Raw genomic sequence first — 19,563 nt, 5'->3', positions numbered from 1 at the left:
TCATTTAATGAGGTTTGAAATTCACCAGGTTTCTTTCCATAAAACGGCAACATTGTTAACATTGAAATAGGGGAGGGGGGATTGACAAACCTGAGCTGTAGTACCAAAATTAGCAAAGTGTCTCGACCGTTTTCTCCGGGATTGTAGCGGTAGTTGTATAGTTATTTTATACTATATTATTCTGTATATATTTTTTGTAATTTTTAACTTTTTATTTTCTTCTATTCGACAGAAGGCCACAGTGTACAGACCATTTCCGACTTACCCTTTGCCTCCGTTTCAAAACGAGTGTACGTGCGAAACCATTCAAATGAAAATGAGCTTGATTTACATGAAAACTGATCTTTGGGTGAAACTCATTTTCATATGAATGGTTTTGCACGTAGACTCGTTTTAAAACAGAGGCAAAGGGTAACTCGGAAATGGCCTATTGTATTAAACGTAATATAAATAAACAAAAAACTAAAGTTGCAAACAATAGTTTGCTTGAAATTTTAAAGCTATATGCAATATTTGCAGAATTATTTTACACTCTATATTTTTTTGTAATCTTTAACTTTTTATATTTTTCTGTTTGATAGAGGGCCACAGAGTCATCAGTAACTCATGTTAACTGTTAACTGTTACTCTCTGAAAATAAAGTCTTAACCTATGTGTATGCATATTATGAGTGAACGCAAGCAATTCGTTTCTTTGAAATCAAATCGGTCATTCTGTTATCAGTACGAGGCAATCTCATTAAAACTGTAACAACATCTATTCTTCTTCTGTATTTCAACAAATTGGCGTACCATCTGGGCGCGGCTGTCTTTAGGCTAGTTCAGCCTGCCTCAATAAAGATCTCCTAGTATAGCTTTGATTCAGCCTCGATTTGCAGCGTGGAAGGTTGATTCCTGTTTTAAGATATGATGGCATTAACCTGGGCCATGAAAATTTTCAATAACGTGGCAAATTTCAATTTGTAGATACCCTGATTTGGGACAAACATATTTAGAAAGAAGTGCACCAAGAGTTTTGCCTGGTCCCCGGGCCGGCATTCCTGCAGTTATTCAGCGGAGTGAAGGGCGAGAACAAAGAACATAGTGCTTGATGGTTAGGAGGGTATGAACAATGCAAGTACGACAACTCCATGCGCACCACATTCAAATCACAGAGGGACGCCTGGGTACGGAGACGGAAAACCTTTCATGTGTGGTTGTAGTAAGAATATCTTACCGTTGTTCCTGGTTTGAGTTTGCCCTCATGGCATCGACTCTTTCTTGAGTTTGCCATAGCTCTTCAGGCATGGGTGGTGGCAGATCTGCACTCTTTCTGTACTCTTTCATCATTTCTAAAGAGTCAAAATGCATTCCTGGGTGTTAAACGTAAGCCTATTTTCAGGCTACAATTTGCTGGCCTGTTTTGCCGAAAGGGGTACCTTTTCTGTCTAAATCGTATATAAAAAGGGGGGAGCTTCCCCGTAACAAATTGTGCACTATCGGATCGATAGTGCCCGCCCGTGACTGTTTAATAATAATATTTGTTTTAAGAACATCAAATTTCCGCGGGGCAACTACAGTCAACTCTCGTTATAGCGGACACGCTCGGGACTTCGTTTAGTGTCCGTAATAGCGAGAGTCCGTAATAGCGGGGTGTGAGGAAAAAAATGGCGTTAACATAGGTTAAATAGTATGGGCTATGACGAGCTTATCAACAGTCGTGAAAAGACTCAGTATTCGTTAGGTATGGAGAATGACAATGGTCGAGGGTTTGAGGGTTTGATCTCTCAAAAGGAGTCGTCTGAAAGAAAAGGGCGCAAGCTGAAGTGAAAAAGCAAAGTCTGGTGTAAAGCTACTGAAGCAATTGATGCAAAAATAATTATTGCAAAAGACTTCTGAGGTGTGTTACGACAAATAGTATTTAACACACTGCAATTTTCTGCAATAATGTTATGTGAGAAGTTCATGGTGTCCGCTTTATCGAGAGTCAAAACAATAAAATTGTTCTTTTGGTACCACGAAAGTGTCCGTAATTCCGTAATAGCGAGAGTCCGTAATAGCGGGAGTCATTTCCAGTCAAACCTCTATAACTTTCGCCGGGGATAGCGGGGTGTCCGCAAGGCGAGAGTTGACTGTATCAGCCGATAGTTCCTCGACGTAAACACTCTATTGTTAAAACAGTCCCCGTTCGAGGAAAATGCTCGTGAATTTTTTTGTAAACAAGCATGCCTAGTAAACAATAAAGATGGTAGATTTTTAAGCTTGGTGATAAATAGTAAAGAAATTATTCTACATGACACGAGCGTGGGACAAAATAATTCATGCCTGCAGACAAAAAAGTAACAACGAAATTCACTGCATTTCGTAGGTTTCTTGTCTGGTTTTGTTTCCTTTGTTATATTTCGGCTTTCAATTGAGTTTGTTATCCTGAAAAGTAAAAAAAAATTCACGATGCTCGTTTTTGAATGGGCACACGAAAGTAAATTTAATGGTGAACAATAAAAAACAATAAAGCTTTTCAGTCCCGGAACTATTGGTGTGGTAGTTGCCCCTTGGAAATTTGATGTTCTTAAAACTAGCATAATTTAGCCCTCGACGTTTTGATTCTCGGGCTAATATTTGTTTTGAGAACATCAAATTTTCGCGGGGCAACTATCAGCCGATAGTTCCTCGACATTGTTTAAATGGTGATTTACCCGGTGGATAGCGTTATCCATCCTTTGAACAACCGGTGACTTTCCGCTGCGTGGCCGTTAATGAAAAAGATGCTTCGAATAATATTTTCAATGATAAACTAAACGGGTTATTTTTCACCTTCAACTTCTTCACGTGTCTTTAATTCTCCAGGAACATAATACTTCTTGCGAATGTTCTGAAATGAAATCATTTTCGATAAAGTTTATCACGAGACAGCCCACGGCTTCAGCGGAAGAGGTTACAACCAGATTTTGCTGCTTCCGCCAATACTAGAGGTATGCCAAAAACAATATTTCCCTCTTTAAGTTCAAAACCCAAGACAGATATCCATGTAACTTTTATTTTCTTGTTTCTTTACCCCTTTTGTACCAGTAAAATTAATAAGCAGCACCTATTTCCTTCTATATTGAAACATCAATATATTACATAAGACACATAGATGCGAGACTATATTAAAAAATACTTCACTTGGCTTATACAGGGCAAAGGATTTTTTTGTCTGCGGGGGCAAACATCGTTACACTCCATTGCGGGGGCAAAGGAACTTACTACTAGGAAACTTACTAAGGAACTCACTACTATTTGGAACTGACTAAGGAAATCACTACTATAGGGAACTCACTAAGGAACTCACTACTACAGGGAACTCACTAAGGAACTCACTACTAGGGAACTCGCCACTAGAGAACTCACTACTAAGGAACTCACTAAGGAACTCACTACTATAGGGAACTCACCACTAGGGAACTCACTACTAAGGAACTCACTAAGGAACTCACTACTATAGGGAACTCACTACTAGGGAACTCACCACTAGGGAACTCACTACTAAGGAACTCACTAAGGAACTCACTACTATAGGGAACTCACTACTAGGGAACTCACTAAGGAACTCACTACAAGGGAACTCACTACCAGGGAACTCACTACAAGGGAACTCGCTAAGGAACTCACTACTAGGGAACTCACTACTATGGAACTCACTAAGTAACTCACTACTAGGGAACGCACTACTAGGGAACTCACTACTGTACTAAGGAACTCACTAAGGAACTCACTACTATAGGGAACTCACTACTAGGGAACTCACTAAGGAACTCACTACTAGGGAACTCACTACTAGGGAACTCACTACTAGGGAACTCACCAAGGAACTCACTACTAGGGAACTCACTACAAGGGAACTCACTAAGGAACTCACTACTGGGGAACTCACTACTAGAGAACTCACTAAGGAACTCACTAACTCTCTAAGGAACTCACTACTATAGGGAACTCACTACTAGGGAACTCACTAAGGAACTCACTACTAGGGAACTCACTACTAGGGAACTCACCAAGGAACTCACTACTAGGGAACTCACTACAAGGGAACTCACTAAGGAACTCACTACTAGGGAACTCACTACTAGGGAACTCACTAAGGAACTCACTACTATAGGGAACTCACCACTAGGGAACTCACTACTAGAGAACTCACTAAGGAACTCACTACTAGGGAACTCACTAAGGAACTCACTACTAGGGAACTCACTACAAGGGAACTCACTAAGGAACTCACTACTAGGGAACTCACTACTAGGGAACTCACTAAGGAACTCACTACTATAGGGAACTCACCACTAGGGAACTCACTACTAGAGAACTCACTAAGGAACTCACTACTAGGGAACTCACTAAGGAACTCACTACTAGGGAACTCACTACAAGGGAACTCACTAAGGAACTCACTACTAGGGAACTCACTACTAGGGAACTCACTACTAGGAAGACTCACTACTATAGGAAACACACTAATGATAATAATAATAAAACTTTATTTAAACTCGAATTTAGAGTAGCTTAACAAGCTAATATTTCCGAGAACGAAATAGATAACAACAAATTAAGGGAACTCAGTACTAGAGTACTCTCTAAGGAACTGATTACTATAGGGAGCTCACTAAAGAACTCACTACTGTACGAAACTCACTTCTAAAACAAAAAACTGAGAAGGGAAGAAATGAGTAGAGGGCAAGGAAACTGCACGTCTTTGTTTTGTTGTTTGCGCTTCATTTAATTTCCTTTGATTTTACGGCGCTCGGAGCTTCAAGAATTGCTGAGAAGGCTTAGTGCGAACTGAGAGTTTGATTCACAGTTTAAGCTCGCAGTTTGCAATTTTGATACAATCGTTATCCTGGAGTGGAGTAAATCTCAGAGAATTCTGCCGATAAAATTTGTTGTTGTTGTTAAAGTTGTTATTGTTGTGTTTGGTCGGGAGGAGTGAGGTCTAAATTAGTGTGGCTTCCATACATACTGACTAGAATTTCCATATGTGATCGGAACCCACCGGAGTTCCGCTGTTTACTCCGAGCACACTAGTAGACTCCGCCAGGAACTCGCGGGGAGGTCGACCACCAGAGGTCTAATTTACGCGCAGGTTTCGCTGGAGTTTCGACATACAGTCATACAGTAAGGTATTCTTCATATGTCAAGTTTCCACATCGATTAAATAAAGTTATGAAACTTACAGCTAGAAACGGCACTTCCTATCTATTTTTTCGATATTGAACTCACCCAAAATTTAAACCTGCTCTGCCACTCAACGATTGCCACAGCTTGCATTCTAAGCGCAGTGAAAGAATGCAATGACTCTTCTTGGACCAGCTCGTAAGTCAGCGAGAGTTGAGCGATCAGGATGTTCAACAGAATAATCGTCACACTCATCATGAATAAGACGATGAGCACAGCTCCCAGCCATCTAGATAAGAAACGAAACTGCAATTTTAAGAATTACCTGTTCTTCCGCTTAAGAATAAGTAATCGTTACAGAGGTACAAATGGCACTTGGTCACGAAACTTAAAGCAAAATGCAATTGAACAGTTTGTTATGATTGTATACATCTGATTGAAGAATCCTTGACCCATGATAAGCATAAACCATGAACGATGCGACCCAAAGGTTCACTGGGAAATCAGAAAAAAAAAATAAACGTCGTCTTTGACAGGATGAACATAATAATATGATAGGTTGAATATATCCTTCTCTTAAGGCTTTCAAAGAAAGCAAATCCTTTGATTATCAATAAAAGGAATATTAATAAGCCAAGCAAGGCTGTCTACCCAGAATACCATTATGTCATATCGTTCATGATCAGGTTTATGCTTTTCACATGGCCAACGTTTCTTCAATTAGGTGAAAATTTATTAACACATGTGACATTATAGTCAAAGAGATATTTCGTAACATGATGATGATGATGATGATGTTGATGATGATGGTGGTGGTGGTGGTGGTCGTGGTGATGATGATGATAATGATGATGATGATGATGATCATGATCAAGATCTAGTTGATTGCGGCTATGTGTTCCTTATAGTTTGAAGTTAACATGTCCTGTGTTCCCGGGACTTTGTGTTGCTTTGAAAGTTATAATGAACAAACTGACACTCAACAGTGTTATTTTAATGATGGTTGAACTCACCCAACTTCTGACAAGTTGCGAACAATGGACGTGCCTTCGAGCCAAGTCATAATACCAGCCACCATCACACATCCTACACTAGTCGTGCACGAAATTTCATTTCTGAGCGTGCTAAAACAAAACAACAACAACAACAATAACAGACTTATATGGTGTTTTCCAGTAGCCATACGAGATTAAAATAAGTCTGTACGCCTTCGTGCGTCGTTGAATATTTGCGGCTTCTTTAGATAAACCAGTTATTTAGCGGTTTTCAATCGAGTGTCGTAAAACCAGAAAGAGAGAAAGAGCAACTACAAATGTATGTTAATACAGTCATACACAGTAAAACGTGCCAGCGGGAAACCGTAGCAAAAAAAACACATAACGGGCGCTCCGCGTGGGAAGAGGTACGAAACCAAGCCGTTACTGGTTTTGGATTTGTGTTTTATTGGTTCAGAGAAGGAAGAGTGACCTTTTTTAAACCAATCACAAGGCGGCACAGTAAAAGTAAGACTAAAGCAATTATGGATTGCTTTCGACACTAAATCGTTAACGGCTCTACCTCAAACGCGTAGCACAGCCGGCTTTTCTTTTACTTACCTGTCGTCGAGTACTGTTTCTGTGGAGGTGCCTTTATGCGCTCTGACGGCTATGTAGAACGAAGTTGAAAAGGTCACCAGAATGACTGTAAACACGACCAGAAATCTTGGAATGTCCTTGTAAACGACCTTACCAAGGCATTTTATGTACAAACCGATGTTTCTGTAAATAAGTCAAAGCGTTTAAGTTATCACAAACCCGGGCAAGGCGCTTCATTAGGTACAGGTAGAACAGTTCTAATTACATCAATGACTCTATAATATCTTCGAAATTATAGATTTATAAATTTAGTTTGATTTGTGGTCAGTGAAGATTGTACTTTTCTATTAAATAATCGCACGAAACACTCAATTTTTACTGAAAGGCTTTTAAAGTAGTGCAGTGCGATAGGAGGTAGACGGTCTTGAAAAATGTTTTAATCGAGGAAAAATTCCTTTCTAGCATTTGTCGAGCTGTAAAAAGCTTGTTTAATCCCACAAGGCTGTTTCGTTTACAACATAAATCGAGCCATAAAAGTAGAAGAAAGTGCAAAGTTTGAAAAATACTTCCTACTTACCGATCTACACCTGAGTATTTAAAGACGCCGATAAAATTAATCAAAATTGCCAAAGAAGCAAAAGTCCACTGTGCATTACTTCCAGAAAATCTGATTAAGTACGTCGCCAGAATTAGGAAATACCCTGACAGATCCAAGTAGTTAAAGACATCTTTGATGTAGGCCAGTGGTTCTCTGAAGTGAAAAGAAAATAACACCCTGTGATCCCGACATCCAACAAATTTTTATAGGAACTTGGTACTAGTTTCCTGTGATTTAGGTGTAGCTCGTCTTCACTCAGAAGGTTGCATCACGCCTTCTACTTCAAATACCTTTTAAATAGTCTACCCCCGCTTTGTAACTAGAATCACGCGTCCGTGAAAGTCCAGGTAATTAAGAACGAGAAAGGCGTGCATACCAATTTAAATAAATGCTTTAATTTGTTATTGATTATATTTTCAGCACTAAGATTCTATTTCAATTAGAAAAAAAATACCTTTTTAGTTCGAAAAGCTCATCAAATAGAAACCATAATGTCATGGCGATAACCCACACTCCAAGAAATGTAAAGAAGCTTGACGTCTTAAGGTACTCTAAGCCCTGTGACTTGGCAGCCATCATAAAATCGGTGGAGAGAAAAGCCAGGAAAATCAAGTAATTCAATCCTCGGAACCTGTCAATTTAATAATAGGAACAGTTATTAAAGCCCTGGGACGTACAAAGAAGGAGGGAAGGGGAAGGGAGGGGAATGGATGACACGCTCTCTATTTTCTTCCTGAAAATTTGAAGCAATATATGGCGGACCACTCGGTCGGTGCCTGGAACGAGCTGCATGAAAGCGAGGCTAGTCAGGCTTCGGTGTTGTGACAATGCTTTCGTACAGAAGTCTCGCTTATTCATCAACCTGGTGTGTTTCTTTTCGCTGCTCCTACGAGTTGCCGTGTTTCTGAATGCAACGAGAAGTGATAGAAGTGTTCACTGTTTGCCTCTAAGGGAAAAAGTGGATCAATGCAATTCGTTGAGACGAAAGAAAGGAGTTCGCGATCGCCGCGGGAACTACCGGTATTGAGGTTTGTTCACTAAATTTCAGGTTCGAAGATCTTAGGAAATTCTTTTAAATAAAGAGCTTATGTGGTGTCTGGTGGTGTTCCAGCACGAGTTACATGGCCAATACCTTTCCCAAGGTAAAGAAAAGCTCCACTTCCAAGACATCCTCTGTCTCAAAAGAAAATGTTCATGTCCGGCTTTGTTCGCGTCCGATCCACTCGCATGAAATCGCACGATCAAATACTAATTCAACTGCCCCGATAGTTTAAGCTAGTGAAAGCATTGAGCCAAATAAAAACGACTTGGAGCTAAATGTGATCGCTTACACATTTTCTAAGATCTTCTAACCTGATATGTAGCGAACAAACGTTATTAAAAGTTCCCGCGGCGATCGTGAACTCCTTTGTACTCCTTTCACTCGTCTCAGCGAATTGCATCGGTCCAATTTTTGCCTAAGAGGCAAACAGTGAACACTTCTATCACTTCTCGTGGCATTCAGAAACACAGCAACTCATAGGAGTACCGAAAAGAAACACACCAGATCGACGAATAAGCAAGACTTTTGTACGAGAGCATTGCCAAAAAAACACCGAAGCCTGACTAGCCTCGCTTTCATGCAGCTCGTCCCAGGCACCGACCGAGTGATCCGCCATATTTGCATTCGGTGTATAAGTAGATCACTTTTTTGGTGCTTGAACTTTCAGAAGACGTTCAGTCATCTCTCACGAAAATCGATCGAAAATTGACAACCAGATTTTAACATGTAGTTTGAGCTTAATTTAAACTAACTTTACAAAAGTATTCGCCTAGATGGCAGGATTTTTTTTTTAATTTTTCATCGGTATGCATTATCTCTGACTTCCTAATAAAAAAGTGAAAACCAAGATGGCGGATTTAATATCGCCATATGAAGTCATGACCAAAGAGTATGGCCTTGTTCTACGTACTAATATAAGTGATATCAAATCAATGCGAAAAACATTTTATTTGTTTTTACAGAAATAAAAGTCTGTTGGTAAGTTTCAATAAAATCTCTCCACCACGTCCAAGGTTTTTTTAATAAGTCCTTAAATTCGTGATCTTATAGATATTCAGTAAATATATAATGACCACAAAACTCCTTTCCACTTTATTATAACTCGTCTCATAATCTAATTGATTAGAACTAACTTTGGGATCATTTGCGGACTTTTGTGAAAGAGTTAGCAAGACAACAATAAAAATCCTACCGTACCTGAACCAAAACGCAGCATATTTTCCCCATTTTCTTTTTGTTAACAACTTAATCACAACGTGATTTAAAATTTCCTATAAGAAAAAAAAAAATAAACACATAGAAACAAGAAAAGACTAGAACAATTTTTACTGCAAAAGCCATGCCATTTTTTTCGGGCTTCCGGTCGGTGTTTCAGTTAGACATGTTTTAGACATGTTAGCCTTCTTCATTGTTTTTTGCTGACTTAATACATTAGGGTAAACCACAAAAGGAAACCGAGTTTTCTATCCTGTGTAAAGTAACAATGCGAAATTACCAATTTCTGCCATAACTAAGAACGTGAACTGCAACGCCAATATTTTTTTAAATTTATTGTGCGAATTAACACCGCCTTCAATTTCAATTCATTTTGGGATAGCTCTGACAGTGATAGAAGAAATTAAATCAAAATATGAATCAAGATTATCATGAACTTCGAAGAAGAAACATAAATTTATTTTTAACTGACGTTGTCCTTACTGTCTTCTTTCTTCTTTTACTCTGTATTAATCATTGACAGAGAGCCGCCATTTTCTAATCTACCTTGTTGAGAGTCTGTTGGCAATGCTTCGCCAAATTGTAGTAACAAGACTTGGGCGTGTACTCGTATTCAGCATCATCCGGGAATCTGCCGTTGACGTCACTCTCCAGGATGTCATAAGTCACTTGAAAGTGAGTGGGCGTGTCCTGAAGCTGTTCCCATGACAGGCACGGGACAATGTCTGACGGCAGGCATGGTGGGTGGGGCCAGCGAGGAGAAATGAGACAATCTAACACGGCAACGATGGTTTTCTGCCGATAATATAAATAAAGAAAAACGTCGAGTACACTGAAACAATCTACGCTAATTTCAACAGTTTTCGATAGTAAAATGACCTAAAATATTAATTTCCGTTTAAAAAATGGATTGTTTTATCGCAAACTATCAATGAATAAAAGACTTATGAAGCTATTTCTTAGCGTAACCTTGAAAGAAGCTTAAGTTTAACCGTAAACCGACAGCATGGTTTGTCAGCTAGTGCTTTTGATATATGCGTTAATTAACGGTACTAAGTCTGCATGTTCAAAGAATTTATCGCAGATATCTTTTGTTTCTTTGTGTTATCATCAGTTCGTCGATCAGTGATCAACCGCTAGCAACTTTCCATGAATAGTTCCACACCTGCATTTTAAGCTCTTCCGTCAGTTTCACTAGGCTAATTGGAGCTCTTCTTTGCTGTTTGGCCCTGAACAAGTCTCCAACTCTAGAGAAATAAAAAGAATTATTGTCTTCACTGTAATCACAGCGCGCAATTACTTGAATTGTACATATTTCAAAGCAAGAACTATAAAAACCAAACAACTGCAACATATGGATGACCTGTGCACCCAAAGATAGAATAAGAAAAGGGAGACTAAAAACCAGCTGTGGGCGTACAGTAGAGAGAGAAATTGATGTAATAGGCTGGAAATCTCGGACTGAGGTACGAAGAACAGCAGTAGACAGCGATGAATGGAGTCGTCTAGAATTCAATTTTTGTAAAAGATATTTGCCGTTGGATTCCCATACAAACACTGCTATTTCTCACCGCGTTGCCTACCCGTTAAGATGGCGTCGAAACCCGTGATAACCCATTGTACTTGAGAGAAAAGTTTGAATGAATCCGAAGTTTTAAGTAAACACTCGCCCTACCAACCTTCTGTGATCCATTCTCCTTATCAGGAATGCAGCCACGTCATCTTGACCGTTTTTTATCGCAGTTTCAACCGGAAGTTCGCCCTGACCGTTTGTAGCCACAAGCATGCTGGGATAACTGTCAATCAAAAACTTTGCCAGCGAGACGTAGTTCTTGGTTGCAGCTATGTGTAATGGAGTGTTGTGGAGATAATCTTCAACCTCTTTTAAATTAACTCCTGAATCACACAGGATTTTAAGGAATCTACAAACCTAACAAAGTAAACTGTTCTTACCATTAATTAACCTAAAAAAAGAAATTTTATTATTTGACAATTACCCGCACATAAACACAATCATGTGTCTGTGAGTAGTTAAACGGTGAAAGATTTTATGAGTCTTTAAACGATCGACCCTGTGTAACAGACTAGCTGTTAAGAGCCCGCCTGGTAAGATACTTTGTCCTTCTAGCTTGGTTTAATGCAAACCACCAATATTTATACGTGGCCTCCAGCGACGTGAATACTCTTCTTACCAATCGAAATGAAGTTGTATCTTTCGTGCGTTTCCCTGCTGTGAAAAATGTTTTCCACGATCACATTGGCCAGTTTAAGGGAAAATTGATAGCTTAATTGGAGAAAGTTTTCTTTTGGAGGGAGAAGGGGGGGGGGGGGGTAGGAGGTCAGTGTTGTAGAAACATCACATCGTGTTTTTTGACCGCCTAAAAGTGACGTCTCTTTTTATATAGAATACTTAAGAATCCCCTGGCGAACATCAAGGTCTCCCCAAATTTGTTTCCAAGGAGTGACCACAAGATGTAAATTGCATTTTTCCTTATTTCGCGAGTATTTATTTAATTACATGTAAAATAATTGACAAGTAGGAACTAGATTACAAACTTAACTATCTATAGGCCAGCGTTGGAAGGGTTCTTACTTTGTATCTTCAATTGTGTCAACACTGTAGTAACACTATAGTAATCAACCTTGGATTGAAAAGCATCCAAATATGTTCATTTTAGTAGCAATCACTTTTCAATTATTGTGCGTCATATCAAATCAAACACACGTTTTATAAAGTCCGCCATCTTGTTGATCTTTGATTAAAAAGTTTTTAAAATATGTAAGAAAATCTCCAGAATAAGTAAAAAATCGAAACGATAAGGATGAAAAACTGATAAGATTTTGGAATGCTTTACATTGAAAAAAAAAAAAACAAAGCAAAACAAAATGTCATTTAAACAGGAAATTAAGCTGAAAACATCAGGAAACGGTGAAACACCCTTTTAAAACATGATTCCCATAGAAACGTCAACCCTCGTAGTTAAACTATTGACACACCAAAATGTTCCCTGATTATTTTCACGGCAAGTGTACGAAGTGAGGGCATCATTGCTTTGAGACCGTGAAAATAATCAGGGAACATTTTGGTGTGCTAGTAATTAGACTACGAGGAGAACTTAAAATTGAAACAACTTGAGGCTTTAATACTGAAACGTGAAGTAAATCTCCTCTTATTACCTGTGGCTCATAATTCCAATCTTCAAGTAAATAAAGAGCAGTGCTTTCCTTTGTGTCACACAAATCTATCAATCGCTGGAGACGAACTGAATCCATTGCTTTGCCTCTTTCAATTCCTTTTTCTCTCATTTCTTGCCTGACCTATAGAATAAAGTTGAATGTCTTTCTAGCGAAACCCCCCTGGAGATTTTCATTATCATATTACCTTGGGCTACAATGTAATATTGAAGTGTCAACAAAAAGTTCCAGTAGATAATGGGCAGCGCTTTAGTTTACCATCACACTTTAGAATCTCGAGGCGAACTAAATCCATTGCTTTGCGTTTTGTAATCCCTTCTTTCTTTTCTTTTCTTGCCTAACCTTTTAAATATTATTGATTACTTTTCTTCCTAGCGAAAGCCTCATGGAGTTTTCGATTGTCATGTCATCTCGGGCGCAGACATAATTAAGAAAGAGGCTAAAGAACTATCGGCTGGTACGACAAATCATTTTTTTTTTTAATTATAAAAGGCTTCGTATATTTAAATAAACAAAATTTGACATGGTATTCGTAAGCAGCGCGTATTACGAGCCAATACTTGGGAGAACAAAGGCATTTCTCGCACAGACATCTATTTAGTTCCGGGGACTGATGAAAAACAAGTAATTAAAGAAAAGAAATTACCATATAAATATAAAGTATGGAATCTTCAGGAAGAATTAGTTTTGATCGCCTTGTCAGTAGAATAAATTTACAAAAACCACCAAAGAAGATGTATTTGTGCAAAACCTATGTTACTAGGCGCCGGTATCATTTTTTAAACATTTTTTTTCTCCATATTACAACTACTCTATTAAAATAACGTTAATAATTATAATAATATCTGTTTCCCTTTAAATGCCGTAGGGAATAAATTTAATTTGTTTTAGCAGATTTATGAGTGGAAATAGATGGGAGAAATTTCTTGTTACTGCGATGTTCTAAGCATATCAATAAAACTCATTATCAGGGCGTGAACGAAGAGAACGTTTTAATTAATATAAAAGACTTATAACACCTCAAACGTACGGCGTATTAAAAACAAATTTAATTAAGGCGTGTTTATATAAAATGGCCTTTCAGTGCCACTAGGCAAAATCATGATTGTAATATCAACATTTACAATTCAAATGTAGAAATAGGAGCTTTTTACTTTCAGTCGAATTTTTGATTTCTTATTTTCTGTTGTGAAATGTAAACCTATAGACTTTAATAAAAAAGCGTCGCAAAACATCAAAACGTCTGTTGAAGCTTTTTATTACTGTGGACATTATTTTTTATTAATTAATATTATTTCACGTAGGTGTCTGCGAAAAAAAAGAAAGAAAAAATGTTTTTGAAACGGTTGATGCACTTCAAATGCGGCCGAAAAGCGCTGTTCTTTTCCAGTTTTGGGGGAAACATGTTTTACTTGGTAAAACTAAGTACTTTTACTCACCCTTTCGTAAAATTCTTCGCTGGAGTGTTCAATCGCCTCCACTCGGTCTTGCAAGGTAAACGTGCTACCGTGCGAATATGGCTCATCTGCAAGAGAAGAGCTTCGGTGAAGGATTAGATCTTGGCTTGATATTTGATTATTCATTTTGAACACAAGCTAAGGTGTCCGTCGCACCACCACCTTGGCAGTCACTTCAAGCCCTAATATGTCCGTATAGCTAACATAGATTTAATAATTTTTGGACCTGATGTCATTAAAAATGAGAGCTGGATCAAAAATAAGATTTGAATTATTTAATAAATGACAGGTGTTTGAGTCACGTGACAGAAACTCCGAATACTGTCCGAATTATTGTTATTAAGGGCTTTCCTATCGCGTTCTATGGTAAAGTAAATGCGTATTGTTAGTGTATTACATACGGATAATATAAACGATCATTTTACTCCAAAAAAGAATTAAAAACTGTACAGTATAACACGATTTTATACACTATTTGAAGCATGTTAGGGTCGGCAACTGAATGATTTGACTCACAAAATTATTTTGCAAATGGTTTCTCTACACATACACGAAAAACTGACGAGTAGATAAAATTTAAAACTGTTTTAAAATTCACTTATTAACCACTTTTATGTTATTGTCAGTATCCTTGCAGCGAACGACCAACTCTAGTGACAGACGTACTGTCTGCACTAAATTATATCTTGACTGAACACAGATGATGTTTAATAAGTACATGTACTTGTTTGACTGGGTTATTTGACATTTTCATATCATTTCTTGGTATAATATAATTTGAAGAGGTGAATTCAATTCTGATTGGTTGAGAAGCTCGGACTATGATGCAATATTCATTGCGCTAGGCGGTGAATATAGCATCTGAAGGTTTTTTCTACTAAGTCATGCCACGTTTGCCATCCAGGCCAGTGAACATGGCGGCATTTGCTAACTGAAAATTTCTCTTATTTAAAAGAAATCACTCCAAGTCCTGGATATTTAAAACATTGAGATTTTGCAAATTAACTACCAAGGCTTTTGGACCGAAAATATTATCAAGAGATGGTTTTCAAGGCATTAGAATTGATCGTAAACATCATGGTTTTGGAGATCGCACGCCAGTCAGATCGACTGGCAAAACATTATTTAGTTCTCTTCTCACCGCAGCTATTAATTTCGATAGGATTCACACAATTGCTCAGAAGTCACCAACGATTAAACAAAGGTACCAGATATCTATTATTTTCGTATTGCTTGTTTTATTCCGTTTTATTGCTAAAACTTGAGTGTAAATTGTGATTTCAATCGATGAATTAAACTGGTTTATGCAAGCGATCGCGAGCACTTGTGTTTGTTGTTTTCGTGTTCGTGTTCTATTGTCATTTTGCAGTTCTTGATATTCATCTCTCAAAAATTGTACTAATAATAATTAATAAGCCTCAGGCTCAGTAATTATTGTTGACTAATTGTCCAACAATAATCACTTCGCCATCGGCGAATAATGGTTAAATACTCGACAGAATCATGTGTTTCTTGATAAACGTTTTTCGCTGGGGACACTTTGTGATGTTTATCATAAAAAAGCTGCGTCTCATTAAATCCTAGACATATCTGTCTTAATGAAAATCAGAATGAACCTCCCTCACACTGTAAGTCAAGCAGTCTTCATGTACACCTATTTCAGGCCATTTCAGATCAGGAATAGACAATTTACTTGGCCAAAAAAATTGTGTCACCTCGACCTTAAAAACTCCGGCAACAAGCTCTTTGAAGCGTTGAAAAAATAATCTTTTCGCGAAGACAAACCACTGCCTTGAAATCAAATGCAATCAAGAATCTCACGATGACTTGAGCCCGCTGTGGTAGTCAAACAACCAAGCGGTTCAATAACACTTCGTGTAGTACTTCATAGGACTCTTTGATTAAACAGCGCCAAAATAACGTGGATATCTTACTTGCCAGAGGAAATTATAAAAAAAAAAAAAACGGGAAAATACTGAGCAAAAATGGGAGGCCGTAAACGATCTCTGCACTGTCCATTGTCTCAAGCGGCTGAAAACGTAACTCAATCGCAAACAGAAAAAATGTCATGTAGATCGTTTATAAGCTTGAAACAACGTCTGGGCCGCTTTTGATCGAAATTAGTAAAATTCAAAGCAGTGCCAATCCCTATTTAATCGACAAGGGTTCAAACTGCTAATTTACCGATTGCAGGATTTTTTGAGGGAATTTTGCCATTTCTTTTTCTTTTGGGGGCGAGGAGGGGAAGGAAATTGTCACCCCGACCCCACTCTATTGTTTTCCATGGCATCAACAAGTGGACTTTAATCCTTAATCATCTGCTTAATTACTTTGAATTCTTAGAAACGTACGACGTTTCTCAGTTCTTGTTCGCCTTTCCGACGCTGGTGAACATCATGCCTCCTTGGAACTAATATCAACTTTGAAATGGTCTTATTTCAGTCAGATTTAAAACACTGTTGAATGTTGAAACGCTTAGAATATCAAGCGTCGTCTGATGGAATCGGGACACGAAAATAAACAACTTCGGATTAAATATTCCGTTTTGACAGATCAAGACATTGACATTCGAGCGAGGGAAGCCGCTTTTTAAATCTCATGGCTTCGTCCGAGGGTATAGTGTTCTATCGACAAGTAAGTAATTAACTCTCATGTATCTTTCGATTTCTTGGTAAATGTACTTCATTTTGGTGAGCATAAAAGCGTTCATTACACAAATATTATGTTTGCAAGCGTAAATCATGGCGTAAAGTCATGGTAATACGCATTACTCGTGACCGTTTTTAAATGCCAAGCAAGGTTTTAGCAGCTTTATTTTTTTTATTAGTCCACGGAAAAATACAATTCAAGCAGGTAAATATTTAACACTTTATTTTGACGCGAAGAAAACCGACAGAATCGTTGTAAAATTCACTGATCGTGTGTGGCGTGCGATTTTAAGCGGAAGTGAAAAATTTCCATAAAAATTACATCTCACCTTACAACTTATAGATTTAACCATCATTTCATGATATCTATCACAATGTAACAGTTCCAAAACAGGAAAACAAATGTACTTGGACTCGCAAATGTGTTTCATTTTAGAATCGCGTGTTCGAAGTTAACGTGACTCTTGAATCACGGAATACTAAATATTAACTTACATTGAAAACACGAAATCGCCTAATTAATTAACTGTCATTTAGATGCTAACGGCAGATTACAGTTTTAATCTTTAACAACAACATACCTTTAAGAGTGCAAACCGTCGTTTTTTTTTCTATGCAAGTGAATTTACGTCGCTATTAAATTACTACATAAGTGAACATACAGTGAATAATATTCGTGGCCAGAAAGCTTTACGTAAATAATTTATTCTTGAATGTATGGGCTTTTATCCCGGCTGCTTTAAATAATTATACAGAGTTGACAACTCTCAATCGTGTCGTTTAAATTTCTATTTTACTTACGAGTAACAAGAAACAGAAATTAATTGGCGTGAAGAAGATCTGATTGACAGAATCGTTGCAAAATTCACTGGTCGTTCGTGGCGTAAGATAAATTATGCGCGAAAACTATAAGCGGAAGTGAAAAATTTACATACAGTTTACATCTTAGGGCCTGTTTACATGATTCCGGAATGACTTTCATTCCGGAACGAAACTCGTTCCGGAATGAAGTTCGTTCTGCATTTACATGACAGAGTCGATCGGTTCAACCAAAGGCATTTTCACGTGCGTGGTTTTCGCGCGAGGTCAAAACAAGATGGCGCATGTTTCGCGTAAACATGTTTTTGTGGCCATTAATGGCCGTATCTGCAATTTTAACGAGTAATTTGACCATAGAGCTGCTTCTTTTGGCTAAACAGTAAATGCTATTACGTTTTTCGCTCTGAATTCAAACTGTGGAGTCCGTATGCGGTTTCGCGAGTTGCGGCTTCATCTTGGAACGAAATTCGTTCTGTGTTTACATGATACCAGAATGAAATGTCATTCCAGAACGAAACTTTCATTCCGGAATGAAAACCGGAATGAACTCATTCCGGAATGACTTGACTTTCGTCTCGATATCATGTAAACAGATACAGAGAAATGTATGGGGATGGAATGAAAGTCATTCCGGAATCATGTAAACAGGCCCTTACTTTACAACTAAGATTAAACCATCATTTCATGATATCTATCACAAGGTTACAGTTCTAAAACAAGAAAAGAAATGTACTTGGACTCGAAAATGTGTTTGATTTTAGAATCGCATGTTCAAAGATAACGTGACTCCAGGCCTGACGTGACTTTCGAGTAACGGAATACTAAAATTTATTTGCATTGAAAACACGACATCGCTGAGAATTGACTAACATCTAAAAGATTACGGCAGATTACTGTTTTAATCTTTAATAATAACATCTCTTTAACTGAGTGTGACCGTTAGGTTTTTTACCTCTACTCAAGTGCATTGCTAAGTGCTACATAAGTGAGTATTCAGTAAATAATATTTAAGGCCTGGAAGCTGTAGGTAAATAACTTATTCTTGAATATATTAACGAAGAAGGTACGGTAGGAGAGAGAGGGAGAGAGGGAGAGAGAGAGCCAGAAGAAAGGGAACTTTTGTAACGAAAAAAGGGAACTTTTGTAACGAAAAAAAGGGAACTTTTGTAACGAAAAAAGGGAACTTTTGTAACGTAAAAAGGGAACTTTTGTAACGAAAAAAGGGAACTTTTGTAACGAAAAAAGGGAACTTTTGTAACGAAAAAAGGGAACTTTTGTAACGTAAAAAGGGAACTTTTGTAACGAAAAAAGGGAACTTTTGTAACGTAGGGAACTTTTGTAACGTGCTTAGGGAACTTTTGTAACGTGTGTAGGGAACTTTTGTAACGATCATCGGGAACTTTTGTAACGATGGGGAACTTTTGTAACGTGAATTAGAAAAAACTACAAAAAACCTTATCTACGATGAAAGATAACTGACTTCACAATTGTAACTACTAACAGGGGTTTATAGGTAGTATTATAGCAGAAACAAACACGTTTGACTTCTGTTTTTCGCTAACTATTCTTTGTATACTTTTTCAGATTCCATCGTTTGGGAGGGATGATTCCCACGAAGAAAAAGACGCAATTTTATTTCGTTAACACAACCGAAACGTACAAAACTTTATTAATAATTTACATCTTACTTGATCAAAAAAGAGATATAGTATAAACGTAGTAAACAATAACAGTGGTTTGCACTTTGATAATTGAGTTTTTCATTGAATAATACCAAGTACTTTCAGTTACCTGCTATTTCGAAAAAAAAGTTCAAGTGCCTGTTGTCCATGGAATGGTAACAAATTAAACTGAAACGTTAACAAAATTTAAACGTACTAACGCAATTT

The 19,563-nt window shown here is 37.8% G+C and overlaps 2 protein-coding genes and 1 long non-coding RNA gene across 4 annotated transcripts in view; 2 read left to right on the top strand and 1 right to left on the bottom strand.

The window, feature by feature from the left end:
• Window positions 1–19,563, top strand: part of LOC144640816 (uncharacterized) — a 142,805-nt gene that overhangs the window by 35,340 nt on the left and 87,902 nt on the right. The gene's annotated exons all lie outside the window — the stretch shown is intronic.
• On the bottom strand, window positions 57–14,381 carry LOC144640818 (uncharacterized). Of its 2 annotated transcripts, none has more exons than XM_078499889.1 (14): window positions 14,190–14,381; window positions 12,733–12,873; window positions 11,235–11,485; window positions 10,721–10,802; window positions 10,102–10,350; window positions 9,538–9,611; window positions 7,753–7,929; window positions 7,278–7,451; window positions 6,722–6,883; window positions 6,140–6,250; window positions 5,232–5,415; window positions 2,793–2,850; window positions 1,216–1,330; window positions 57–893 (listed from the first exon to the last, which is right to left on the bottom strand). In XM_078499889.1, the coding sequence occupies exons 1-14, from the start codon at window positions 14,331–14,333 to the stop codon at window positions 845–847; spliced, it is 1,971 nt and encodes a 656-aa protein (XP_078356015.1). In that variant the 5' UTR covers window positions 14,334–14,381; the 3' UTR covers window positions 57–844. The 2 variants fall into 2 exon arrangements, with proteins under 2 accessions (XP_078356015.1, XP_078356016.1); XM_078499890.1 differs by lacking the exon at window positions 14,190–14,381 and adding an exon at window positions 13,009–13,085.
• Window positions 16,568–19,541, top strand: LOC144640827 (uncharacterized). The gene is made up of 2 exons (XR_013568448.1): window positions 16,568–16,841; window positions 19,259–19,541. It is a non-coding gene; the product is annotated as an uncharacterized LOC144640827 (long non-coding RNA).

Source organism: Oculina patagonica, unplaced genomic scaffold (genome assembly GCF_052425735.1).
Source record: "Oculina patagonica isolate OP01 unplaced genomic scaffold, crgOcupat unplaced5, whole genome shotgun sequence".
Lineage (NCBI taxonomy): Eukaryota > Metazoa > Cnidaria > Anthozoa > Scleractinia > Oculinidae > Oculina > Oculina patagonica.
Note: the sequence above shows the minus strand (reverse complement) of the source record. Positions and strands in the feature narration are given on the sequence as shown.

Coding starts and splice junctions, on each gene's coding strand:
- LOC144640818 (XM_078499889.1), bottom strand. CDS start 14,333: ATGAATAATCAAATATCAAGCCAAGATCTAATCCTTCACCGAAGCTCT. Junction 10,351..10,720: donor CGGAAGAGCTTAAAATGCAG/GTGTGGAACTAT, acceptor TATTATCGGCAG/AAAACCATCGTTGCCGTGTT. Junction 1,331..2,792: donor GACACGTGAAGAAGTTGAAG/GTGAAAAATAAC, acceptor TTGACTCTTTAG/AAATGATGAAAGAGTACAGA.